The sequence below is a fragment of the Lipotes vexillifer genome, unplaced genomic scaffold, assembly GCF_000442215.2.
Source record: "Lipotes vexillifer unplaced genomic scaffold, Lipotes_vexillifer_v1.1 scaffold489, whole genome shotgun sequence".
NCBI classification, from domain to species: Eukaryota; Metazoa; Chordata; class Mammalia; order Artiodactyla; family Lipotidae; genus Lipotes; species Lipotes vexillifer.
Window position 1 is genome coordinate 238,390 of NW_006790533.1, and position 13,922 is coordinate 252,311.

General features: G+C 35.7%; 1 protein-coding gene across 1 annotated transcript in view; it reads left to right on the top strand.

Annotated features, from left to right (window-relative positions):
• Positions 1–13,922, top strand: part of AGMO (alkylglycerol monooxygenase) — a 338,930-nt gene that overhangs the window by 9,224 nt on the left and 315,784 nt on the right. Inside the window, exon 3 of the mRNA XM_007463784.1 lies at positions 3,307–3,458. Within this exon, the coding sequence (XP_007463846.1) occupies positions 3,307–3,458 (152 nt within the window). The remainder of the gene's footprint in view (positions 1–3,306; positions 3,459–13,922) is intronic.

A 13,922-nucleotide genomic window follows, 5' to 3' on the forward strand; every position in this document is an offset into this window, starting at 1 on the left:
TCTTTCCCTTCACCTTGAGGAAAGTTTGGCTTTGTGCTAAGGTGTGAAAAAAAAAAAAAAGAAGAAGCCTTGCCTGTAGTATGTAAGGAATATTTCAGCTCGATTTGTGTCAACCCTAATAAGTAAGTTGACAGAATAATAAATTGGGTGTCTGCTCAAGACCTGGCACCTGTACAGGAAATAAAGTATTTCAATTACAGGCAGGTTGTTTTTGTTTTACACATGGAGGTTTTCCAGGGACCCTCTTTCTATTATTGAAGTTTTGTTATCTGAAAGCCTATTTCACTTGTCACTAGAAAACTGACAAGAAAGACAGCAACTTTAAAAAGAGATACTGAACTGGTGGGACATTGATGAGGCAGGTGGCTGTATTTGCCCTCTTCACCAATGTGTCCTCCCTTTCTTGTGCTGTGCCTGGAACCTAGCAGGCACTTAATATGAATTTTTTGAATGATTGAATGAATCCATGAATTGACCTGCTTTGACACCATGTAGTAAAGCGGATATTAAAAAAAATAGATTATTTCAACTTTCTATTGCATTTTCCTAAGTTTTAATTTTTTCTTTCTAGATCAGTCTTTTTCAGGGTTATCAATTGGGACAGTTTTGCCCCTGGGAGACATTTGGACATTTTGTTGTCACACCTGGGTGGAGGGCTGTGCTACTGGCATCTAGTGGGCAGAGGCCAGGGATGCTGCTAAAGCACCTACAATGCACAGGATAGGCCCGCACAACAAAGAATCATCTGGCCCAAATAGCAGCAGTGTCAAACTTTAGAATTTCTGTTTTAGAAAAATTAAGTAATAATAAATTGTAATCATATAAAATTGATGTTATTCACCATTTTTTTCCCTAAAACTTGAATTTTATGTGGTTAATCCTCTACTAATGAGTACTAAGGAGCAATTATAAGGTTTCATAATTTGGGTAATAGTTTTCACAGGACAGACCCCTACTACAAAGAATTATCTTGTCCAAATGTCAGTAATGACACTGTTCAGAAGCCTTAGTCTAGATGTATAAGAATTACCAACCAAGCTAACATGCTTTAAAATAAAATTTGTTCTATTCCCCCTACCCTGATAAATAACCTGGATGACAAATTGGAAGACACATTTCAAATTTCAAGTTCTTGGATTCCTCAGAGTTCCAGAACAGGGTGAAAGCCCCTGGCCCATGGCCTGTGCTGTCTCATGAGGGACCTCACACACCTGTGTGTGCACACCCCAGACTGCTCGTCCCAGCTCTGTCTACACGTCCAAAGAAGCCACTTTTGTCTACCTTGTCATGTTGAGGACTTTACACACATGCATAGGTGGACCCTCTGGAGGCCTAGACCAGGAAAGAGGCCCATGCAGTCCTGAAAGCAGGCTCAGGGCCACTTGACAGGGGATTCTGGAGTATCCAGGGCATTGCCTGAGTTGTGACAGGGGTGCTGGGTAGGTAGTCTCCTTGGATCAAGGACTCACACTTAAGGACAAAATTGCTCTTTCCAACCATATAATTGTTGGAGGAGGTCGTGGAGAGGATGCAACCCTGGTTGACCTATAAGCTGGACTTTACTTCCCCTTCCCCTTTCCCTTACTCTCTCCCCTGTCCATGGAATGTAAGTTCCACCTACAGTCCCGTGCTAACAGCTGTTTCAGGGATGCAGCCTGGAGAGAGTAAGGTGTTGTTGAGACCATCTGGACTGAATAAGTGACTTGAACCCAGTTAAGACCTTTCTAGAAAATTTTAACATTCTGGAGTGAGAGTATGGACATTTACATGTCTTGCAGCCACCAAAGACAAACCTCCTCTCTAAGTTCCTTGTTTGTTAAAACTGCCACTTCCCAGTCTGGAGTGTTCTGTCTCTTTCTTTAGTTTCTTCTTACCCTCCGTGTATGGGGACCAATTTACAAACCTAGAGTAATCTTAAATTGAAAACTGAGTTTTAAGATCTGATGATGTGTCATCCTTTTTCAAAGTGTAGGTATTTGGCATTTCTATTAGTTACTTATATTAATGCCGTTGTGAAGAAGCCTAGTGTTTTATGTTACTGATTAAATAATAACTTGAAGGATTCAAAATGTGAGACAATTTTAATGTTATTAAGTCACAGTTAAAGTCATATCATAACTAACGTCAACATTAGATTAAAAGTAAACATCCGGGTCTCCAACAAAACCAGTAACATGCTAATTCATAGACGCTGACTATGTAAAGGGAAATACTAGTAAAATAATGAATTTTAACAATAAACTAATGAGCTGCTTCTTTGACTTTTATTTAAAGTTAGAATATTTCAGAACTTTCTCACTTGTTCATGGTTTATAAATAAATCTTTATTAGGTAGAATAATTCATTTTACATATGAGTGAAAAATATTAATGAAAAAGTTCAGTCATATCTGTAAAAGTGATAAAAGGAATGATTATCTTGAGTCTGATCCTAAATTTGATCACAGGAAATTTAAAAGGAAAAATACTACTCTTTATAAAATTGAAGTATATTTTTAAAATTTCTTGACATAAGAAATTACAGAAGTTTGGTAGAATATGTGGTAAGAGATAAGCTGTTTGGGTTTTAAAAACAATTGTTTATTTCTAGGGAAAAATTATTCCCTTATATTTTGAGATCCATAGTTTATATTACTATAAGAAATACTGATATGCTATGAGAATCCAATTTGTAGTCTTAAGGGTAATATCTAGAAAACATAGAATGTGTGTGTGTGTGTGTGTGTGTGTGTGTGTGTGTGTGTGTGAAAGAGAGGAGGGACTAGACAGGAAGAGAGAGAATAGAGTCAGTCAGAAGCAACTTTAAATCTAAAGGTAAACTTTATGGGATTAATATATTTTAAGGCAGTAGTCATTTTGCAGTCCCTTAAAAAAATATGCTATTTATAATTTTCTGCTTTTTACATTTCCTTTAAAAAGCACCCTTCTTGTGTTCTTTACTAAGATTTAGAAATGACAGTCACAGAAAATAAGTCATAGTTTTGTCATTTTTATGTTATATGGTTTCCATGAAAAGTATTTTTAAGAGACATATAAAGGGAACTTCCTAAATTCCATGAAATAGGGGAATAGTTGACATCCATGATGCCTATGAAACAAAAGGAAACATCACGTGAATCATTTTGATACCAAGGAAATTGAGCCTCTTCAAAGGTATGATAGAGCAGTAAGAAGCCAAGAGAAAGGGGGAAAGGGTTTTATTTTTATGTATGAACATATTAATTTTTAAATATTATCTAAAATGTTTTAGCATAATTTTACATCTAAAATATAGTATAATCATTGCTTATACATTGTATCTTTCCAGTTGGTTTTCCAGGAGCATTGAACTGACCAGTTACATTTATATCTGGGAGAACTACAGGCTTATCAGTTTGCCTTGGGATTCTCCATGGACTTGGTATTTAACTTTCTTGGGAGTTGACTTTGGTTACTACTGGTTTCATCGTATGGCTCATGGTAAGTTGCAAACCAAGACTTTTTTGATACTCAACTTATGTTGAACTGTGTTTGCCACATAGCTGGTATTCAGTAAATATTTATTGAACAAGTGACTAGATGAATAACAGTTTATTTTACAGCATCTAAAGATTAATAATGAAAGTTCATTTGTAATTTAAATGGAAACAATCTGAAGTCATTGTTGAAAAAAAGTGAAGTTATAGAGGTACATTTTTCACACCCCCTGTATATAATTTATTTTTAAAACCATTTAGAAAGTGTTGACTATAGCATCACTTCACACCCCAATTATCAAGGGTCTTTCAGAAGAGCTTTGTAACAGCATGGAATCCTAGGTAACCTGCTGTCATATGTAAGCCTGATTCATGTTCTTGGCAGTATTGCCATATTTACAAATGAAAATGCAATCAGCTAGGCATTAGCCATAATGCACTTTAGTGTGACCACAGCTTTGCAAAATTTCTCATCTGCTACAAAGCCTTCTTACGGTACTGGTTCACTGAACTTGCTTTTGGGGATTCTTGGCCACACCTTCCAAAGAAATGTTTTGTTATGGAATGGAAAATGGAAGAGCATGGAGCTGTCTAAATCTCTCGTGAGATAAGCAGAAATTGGGGAATGATTGTAGAGCTAAGATGAACAAGTGGTCTCTAAGGAGGAATTAGGCATGCAAAATATTGCTGAAGGGAAACGGAGGAAAGTGCTAATTTGGAAAAACTACTGAAGAGCAGAACTCAGGATTTCAGTGGGTAGTTGGGTTGAGTGGGTGGGGAGGAAGGAAGGAAGAGGAAGAAACCTGGAATAATAATAAAAAATAGATGGGAGGTGGAAAGAAGAGCTCTGAGATCAGGGTGAATAACTGAGCTATGTGTGTAGGAGTATGTGTGACCAAATATCCTTCCCAAGCAAGGATGAAGGAAATAGGAGTAGCATGGACAGCGTTATGCTTAAGGCAGTTAAACTTTAAACATGGCATTATTTTGTTAAGCACTTTAAACATGTACATTTAATGAGACTATAAAAAGTGTTAATTCATTAAAAAATTTGTAGTGAACAGATAAACTAGAAAAAGTTATTTATTTTGTGTGTGATAACCTTTGTCTTTGAAAATAACAGGTCAGCTCCTTACATCATTTCCTTATATATAAATGTAAGAGGATACTCCCAAATTGAACATGATTAAGAATAAAATAGGGTTGATGTGGTAAACTTGGTATTTTATTTCAAAATAGTAGTTTTCTCCCTAAAATAAACCCATTGGCAATTTTCCTCACTTTCTATGCAGCAAATGGGTAATGCAGAAAGCATTTACATTGTATTACTTAACTTCAGGAACCTTCTAATATCACACTGTCCTGTATAGATGTGTGTGTTTGGAAAATCTGCTAATTTGCTTAATATTTGAAAGCCCATTATAACAGGAAACAAAGAACCAACAGAATATTACCAAATATAAAACTTTAAAAAATATGTTGATTGTAAGTGCTCTCAGGGAATAGCAATAAAGTAAAATAATATATTAAAAACATGGAATCAAGGCTGTTTAAAGTATGCTTCCCATTAGAAAATATTGAACCAAGTCCAGTAAAGGCAGGCACTAAAAAATTCTGAAAACCTTCTGGAAAAACACTCACCGCTTTCAGGCTATGAAGCTTACTCATAAGTTCAAAGACGTTTGACTTGTGATGGAAAGCTAGTTGGAAAAAAATGATATTTCACTGTGCAAATATATAACATAGTTATAGACTATATTCCCCACACTGTACATTTCATACCCATGGCTCATTTATTTGAATCTGGAAGTTTGTACCTCTTAATCTCCTTCACCTACTTTCCTCCCCACCACCCCCATCCCCTCACAACCACCTGTTTGTTCTCTGTATCTATAACTCTGTTTCTGTTTTGTTATGTTTGTTTATTTGTTTTGTTTTTTTAGATTTCACATATAAGTGAAATAATACAGTATTTGCCTTTCTCTGTCTGACTTATTTCACTTAGCATAATACCCTCTAGGTCCATCCATGTTGTCACAAATTGTAAGATTTCATTCTTTTTTTATGGCTGAGTAATATTCCATTATATATATATATATATATATATATATACACACCACCTCTTCTTTATCCATTCATCTATGATGGGTGTTTAAGTTTCTTCCATTTCTTGGCTATTGTAAATTATGTTGCAATGAACATAGGGATGCATATATCTTTTCTAAGTACTGTTTTTGTTTTCTTTGGGTAAGTACCCGGGTGTGGAATTGCTGGATTGTATGGTAGTTTTATTTTTAATTTTTTGAGGAATCTCCATGTTGTTTTCCATATTGGCTGTACCAATTTATGTTCCTGCCAACCGTGCACAAGGGTTCCTCTTTTTTCACATCTTAGGTAACACTCCTTATTTGCTGTATTTTTGATAATAGGCATTCTGACTGGTATGAGATGATATCTCATTGTGGCTTTGATTTGCATTTTCCTAATGATTACTGATGTTGAACATCTTTTCATGTCCCTTTTGAACATCTATATGTCTTCTCTGGAAAATGTTTATTACAATATTCTGCCAATTTTAAAATCAGGTTGCTTGTTTTTCTGATGTTGAGTTTCTATGAGTTCTTTGTATATTTTGGATATTAACACCTTATCAAATATATCATTTGTAAATATCTTCTTCCATTCATTGGTGGCCTTTTCATTTTGTTGATAGTTTCTTCTGCTGTGCAAAAGCTTTTTAGTTTGGTGTAGTCCCATTTATTTATTTTTGTTTTTGTTTCCCTTGACTGAGGAGACACATTCAAAAAATTTTTTTGCTAAGACTGATGTCAAAGATAGTATTGCCTATGTTTTCTAGAATTTTTATGGTTTCAGGTCTTACATTTAAGTCTTTAATGCATTTGGAATTTATTTTTGTGCATGGTATGTGAGAGTAGTTCAGTTTGATTCTTCTGCTAATAGCTGTCCATTTTTCCCAGCACCATCTATTGAAAAGGCTGTCTTTTCCCCATTGTATAATCTTGCCTCCTTTGTTGTAGACTAATTGCCCATATAACTGTGGGTTCATTTCTGGGATCTCTATTCTCTTCCATTGATCTGTGTATCTCTTTTTGTGCCAGTACCATACTGTTTAGATGACTGTACCTTTGTAGTGTAGTTTGAAATCATGGTGTGTGATACCTCCAGCTTTGTTCTTCTTGCTTAATATTGTTTTGGACATTCAGGGTTTTTTGTGTTTCCATACAAATTTGTCTCGTTTGTGCCAAATATTTTTGCTCAAAAGGAGAATTTGAAAAAGTTTCTGTTACTAAAGGCATATGATGCATTAGCAAATAAGATCTATGAGCAAAGCCATTTTAGACCACAAAAGGCCAAATCAAGTGGAATCTATCCTCTTTCACTTATTAAAGAAGTGTAATTGTGACTGAATTTAGTGTCATAATATTAAAATCTACGATAAAAGAGACTAAGCATGGTGAAGTACTAGGAAAATACTCTAAGTGAAAATTCCAGCAAGAATCATTAACTAACTTAGAGACTTCTTTCTATGATTATAATCTTTTCATTCATGCATCCACTCATTCATGCATTAACTTTTTCAACTAATGTTTAATGACCATCTATCTTATACGAACCCTGTATTAGGCATCAGAGGTAGCTTGGATAATAACATATCTGAACACCAGTTGTTCATTTTATTATGGGTAAAAGACATTAACAATTAACTACAATAATGATAGGGGAAGTGCAAAGATGATTTTGGAGTGAATTCTTAAAATTCACAAAAGAAAGTTTGTCCTTCTCATTGGCATTAGTTCTTAAATTTCCAAACTTCTGAATATGCTGATTAACCTTTTTCAAAGTGGTTATATAAAAACCAAATGGAATTATGTTAAAAACTCATCTTCCTTCAGACCCCAGGGAATATTCATTGGAGTGAGGTCTCACGGTGTTCCTCACCTCAGTACCAAGACCCAGCTCTACGCAATAGCCTACAAATCCCAGTGTTGGAAGCCTCAGGCCAAACAACCAGTAAGACAGGAACACAAGCCCATTCATTAAAAAAAAAAAAAAATGAGATGGCGAAAAATATGTCACAGATGAAGTAGCAAGGTAAAAACCTATAAGACCAAATAAATGAAGAGGAAATAGGCAACCTACCTGAAAAAGAATTCAGAGTAATGATAGTGAAGATGATCCAGAATCTCAGAAATAGAATGGAGGCATGGGTTAAGAAAATACAAGAAATGTTTAACAAAGATCTAGAACAACTAAAGAACAAACAAACAGAGATGAACAACACAATAACTGAAATAAAAAATACACTAGAAGGAATCAATAACAGAATAACGGAGGCAGAAGAACAAATAAGTGAGCTGGAAGGCAAAAGGGTGGAAATAACTGCCGAAAAACAGAATAAAGAAAAATAGACTGAAAAGAATTGAATACAATCTCAGAGACCTCTGGGACAACACTAAACACACCAACATTCAAATTATAGGGGTCCCAGAAGAAGAAGAGAAAAAGAAAGGGTCTGAGAAAATATTTGAAGAGATTATAGTTGAAAACTTCCCTAACATGGGAAAAGAAATAGTCACCCAAGTCTAGGAAGCACAGAGAGTCCCATATAGGATAAACCCTAGGAAAAACACACCAAGGCACATATTAATCAAACAAACAAAAATTAAATTCAAAGAAAAAATATTAAAAGCAGCAAGGGAAAAACAAAAAATAACATACAAAGGAATTCCCATAGGGTATCATGCTGATGTTTCAGTGGAAACTCTGCAGGCCAGAAGGGAGTGGCAGGATATACTTAAAGTGATGAAAGAGAAAAACCTACAACCAAGATTACTCTACCCAGCAAGGATCTCATTCAAATTCGATGGAAAAGTCAAAAGCTGTTCAGAAAAGTAAAAGCTAAGAGAATTTAGCACCACCAAACCAGCTTTACAACAAATGCTAAAGAAACTTCCCTAAGCGGGAAACACAACAGAAGAAAAAGACCCACAAAACCAAACCCCCCAAAATTAAGAAAATGGTAATAGGAACATACATATTGATAATAATGTTGAATGTAAATGGATAAAATGCCCCAACCAAAAGACACAGACTGGCTGAATGGATACAAAAACAAGACCCATATATATGCTATCTACAAGAGACCCACTTCAGACCTAAGGACACATGCAGATCGAAAGTGAAGGGATGGAAAAAGATATTCCATGCAAATGGAAATCACAAGGTAGCTGGAGTAGCAATTCTCATATCAGATAAAATAGACTTTAAAATAAAAACTGTTACAAGAGATAAGGAAGGACACTACATAATGATCAAAGGATCAATCCAAGAAGAAGATACAAGAATTATAAATGTTTATGCACCCAACATAGGAGCACCTCAATACATAAGGGAAATGCTAACAATCATGAAAGGAGAAATTGACAGTAACACAATAATAGTAGGGAACTTTAACACCCCAGTTACACCAATGGACAGATCATCCAAGCAGAAGATAAATGAGGAAACACAAGCTTTAAATGGCACAACAGACCAGATAGATCTAATTGATATTTATAGAACATTCCACCCAAAAGTGACAGAATACACTTTCTTCTCAAGTGCACATGGAACATTCACCAGGGTAGATCACATCTTGGGTAACAAATCAAGGCTTGGAAAATTGAAATCATATCAAGCATCTTTTCTGACCACAATGCTATGAGATTGGAAATCAATTACAGGAAAAAAACTGTAAAAACCACAAATACATGGAGGCTAAACAGTGCACTATTAAATAACCAAGAGAACACTGAAGAAATCAAAGAAGAAATAAAAAAATACATAGGAACAAATAACAATGAAAACACGGCGACCCAAAACCTATGGGACGCAGCAAAAACAGTTCTAAGAGGGAAGTTTATAGCAATTCAGTCTCACCTCAAAAACCAAGAAAAATCTCAAATAAACTATCTAACCCTACACCTAAAACAACTAGAGAAATAAGAACAAAGAAAAACCAAAGTCAGAAGAAGGAAAGAAGTAATAAAGATAAGAGCAGAAATAAATGAAATGGAAATGAAGAAAACAATAGCAAAGATCAATAAAACTAAAAGTTTATTCTTTGAGAAGGTAAACAAAATTGATAAACCCTTAGCCAGATTCATCAAGAAAAAAAAGGGAGAGGACACTAATCAATAAAATCAGAAATGAAAAAGGAGCAATCACAACTGACACTGCAGAAATACAAAAGATTATAAGACTAGTACAAACAACTATATGCCAATAAAATGGACAGCCATGAGGAAATGGACAGATTCTTGGAAAGTTACAATTTTCCAAGACTGAACCAGGAAGAATTAGAAAATATAAACAGACCTATCACAGGTAATGAAATTGAAACCATAATTAACAATCTTCCAACAAACAAAAGTCCAGGATGATGGCATCAGAGGTGAATTCTATCATTTAGAGAAGAGCTAACACCCATCATTCTCTAACTCTTCCAAAAATTGCAGAGGGAGAAACACTCCCAAATTCATTCTGCGAAGCCACCTTCACCCTGATACCAAAACCAGGAAAATATATCACAAAAAAAGAAAATTATAGACCAATATCACTGATGAACATAGATGCAAAAATCCTGAACAAAATACTAGCAAACGGAATCCAACAGCACATTAAAAGGATCATACACCATGATCAAGTAGGATTTATCCCAGGGATGCAAGATTTCTTCAGTTTACACAAATCAATCAGTGTGATACACCACATTACCAAATTAAGGAATAAAAACCATATGATCATCTCAATAGGTGCAGAAAAACCTTTTGACAAAATTCAACACCCACTTATGATAAAAACTCTCCAGAAAATGGGCATAGAGGGAACCTACCTCAACATAATAAAGGCTGTGTATGGCAAACCCACAGCAAGCATCATACTCAATGGTGAAAAACCAAAAGCACTTCCACTAACATCAGGAACAAGGCAAGGATGTCCACTCTCACCACTCATATTCAACATAGTTTTGGAAGTCCTAGCCACACCAATCAGACAAGAAAAAGAAATAAGAGGAGTAAAAGTTGGAAAAGAAGAAGTAAAACTGTCACTGTTTGCTGATGACATGATACTATACATAGAAAATCCTAAAGATGCCACCAGAAAACTATTGGAACTAATCAATGAATTTGGTAAGGTTGCAGGTTACAAAATTAATACACAGAAATCTCTGGCATTCCTATACACCAACAAGGAAAAATCAGAAAGAGAAATTAAAGAAACACTCCCATTTACCACTGCAACAAAAAGAATAAAATACCTAGGAATAAACCTGCCTAAGGAGGCGAAAGACTTGTACTTACAAAACTATAAAACACTGATGAAAGAAATCAATGATGACATATACAGATGGAGAAATATACCATGTTCTTAGGTTGGAAGAATCAACATTGTGAAAATGACTATACTACCCAAAGCGATCTACAGATTCAATGCAATACCTATTAAACTACCAATGGCATTTGTCACTGAACTAGAACAAAACATTTTACAATTTGTATGGAAACACAAAAGACCCCAAATAGCCAAAGCAATCTTGAGAAAGAAAAACGGAGTTGGAGGAATCAGGCTCCCTGACTTCAAACTATACCACAGAGCTACAGTAATCAAGAGAGTATGGTACTGGCACAAAAACAAAAATATAGATCAATGGTACGAGATAGAATGCCCAGAGATAAACCCACGTGCACATGGGCACCTAATTTACAACAAAGGCAAGAACATACAATGGAGAAAAGATAGCCTCTTCAATAAGTGGTGCTGGGAAAACTGGACAGCTACATGTAAAAGAAAGAAATTAGAACACTACCTAACACCATACACAAAAATAGACTCCAGATGGATTAAAGACTTAAATATAAGACCAGACACTATAAAACTCTTAAAGGAAAACACAGGAAAAACACTCTTTGACATAAACCATAGCAAGATCTTTTTTGACCCACCTCCTAGAGTAACGGAAATAAAAACAAAAATAAACAAATGGTTCTTAATTAAAGTTAAAAGTTTTTCACAGCAAAGGAAACCATAAACAAGACAAAAAGGCAACCCTCAGAATGGGAGAAAATAGTTGCAAATGAAAATACAGACAAAGGATAATCTCCAAAATATACAAACAGCTTATGGAGCTCAATATCAGAAAAAACAAACAATCCAGTTAAAAAATGGGCGGAAGACCTAAACAGACATTTCACCAAGGAAGACATACAGATGGCCAAGAGGCACATGAAAAACTGCTCAACATCACTAATCATTAGAGCAATGCAAATCAAAGCTACAGTGAGTTATCACCTCACCCCAGTCAGAATGGCCATTATCAAAAAATATAGGGGCTTCCCTGGTGGCGCAGCGGTTGAGAGTCTGCCTGCCGATGCAGGGGACACAGGTTCATGCCCCGGTCCGGGAAGATCCCACATGCCGTGGAGGAGCTGGGCCCGTGGGCCATGGCCACTGAGCCTGCGCATCTGGAGCCTGTGCTCTGCAATGGGAGAGACCACAACAGTGAGAGGTCCGCATACTGCAAAATAAAAATATATATATATATATATATATATATATATATATGAACAATAAATGCTAGGAAGGGTGTGGTGAAAAGTGAACCCTCCTGCACTGTTGGTGGGAATGTAAATTGATACAGCCACTATGCAAAACAGTCTGGAGGTTCCTTATAAAACTAAAAATAGAACTACCATATGACCCAGCCCTGAGAAAACCATAATTCCAAGAGACATGTAACACAATGTTGATTGCAGCAGTATTTACAATAGCTAGGACATGGAAGCAACCTAAATGTCCATCAACAGATGAATGGATAAAGAAGATGTGGCACATATATACAGTGGAATATTACTCAGCCATAAAAAGAAACTAAACTGAGTTATTTGTAATGAGGTGGATGGACCTAGAGTCTGTCATACAGAGTGAAGTAAATCAGAAAGAGAAAAACAAATACTGTGTGCTAACACATATATATGGAATCTTAAGGAAAAAAAAGCATGGTACTGATGAACCTAGTTGCAGGGCAGGAATAAACAGACATAGAAATTGGACTTGAGGACATGGGATGGGAGGGTGAAGCTGGGGCGAAGTGAGAGTAGCATCGGCATATATACACTAGCGAATGTAAAATAGTTGGCTGGTGGGAAGCAGCAGCATAGCACAGGGAGATTGGCTCAGTGCTTTGCGATGACCAAGAAGGGTAGGAGAGGGAGAATGGGAGGGTGGCTCAAGAGGGAGGGGATATGGGGACATGTGTATGCACGTGGCTGATTCACTTTGTTGTGCAATAGAAACTAACACAGTATTGTGAAGTAATTATACTCCAATAAAGATCTATTTAAAAAAAAACCCTCATATTCCTGAAATGATGATGCTAGTAATAGTATTAATATTAATACTAATAAGTAGGAATCAACTATTATTGAAAGCCATTGGAGAAGCAACAAGTATATTGGTAGAAAAATGTAGATTTTGAAGCCAGAATGTTGGAAGACTCAATATTCTCAAGATGTCAGTTCTTTCCAACTTGCTCCATATATTCAGTTTATTCCCAATCAAAATCTTAGCAAGTTACTTTGTGGATATTGACAAACTGATTCTAAAGTTTATATGGAGAGGCAAAAGACTAGCCAATACAGAATATTGAAGAAGAAAAGAATAGCCAACAAAATATTGACAGAGAAGAACAAAGTTGGAAGACTGACACTACCCTACTTCAAGACTTATTATGAAGCTATAATGGTCAAGAGAGTATGGTACTGACAAAAGAAAGACAAATAGATCAATGGAATAGATTAGAGACCCCCAAATAGATCCACATAATTATGGTCAACTGACCTTCAACAAAAGAGCAAAGGCAATGCAATGAAGCAGAGTCTTTTAAAAAATAGTGCTGGAACAACTGGACATCTACATGTAAAAAAATGATTCTGAATACAGACCTTCACAAAAGTTAACTCAAAATGGACCACAGACCTAAATAGCAAACAAAACTATAAAACTCTTTGAAGGTAACATAGGAGTAAACCTATAAGATTTTGGGTGTTGAGATGACTTTTCGGGTACAACAACAAAGGCATGATCCATGAAAAAATTGATAAGCTGGACTTCATTAAAATTAAAACTTCTGCTCTGTGAAAGACAGTGTCAAGAGGATGAGAAGATAAGCCAGATAGGAGAAAGTTTTTGCAAAATACACATCTGATAATGGACTGTTTTCTAAAATATACAAAGAACTATTATAGACAACCTCTGTAAGTAGATTGTAAGGAATGATCCCTGGAGCTAAACTGCTTAGGGTCAGACCTTGGCTCTGCTACTTACTGTGTACTATTGAGCAAGATATGCCTCCTCTTATTTTTCTTTATTTGTAAGACGCAAATAACAATAGTGTAACTCACATAAG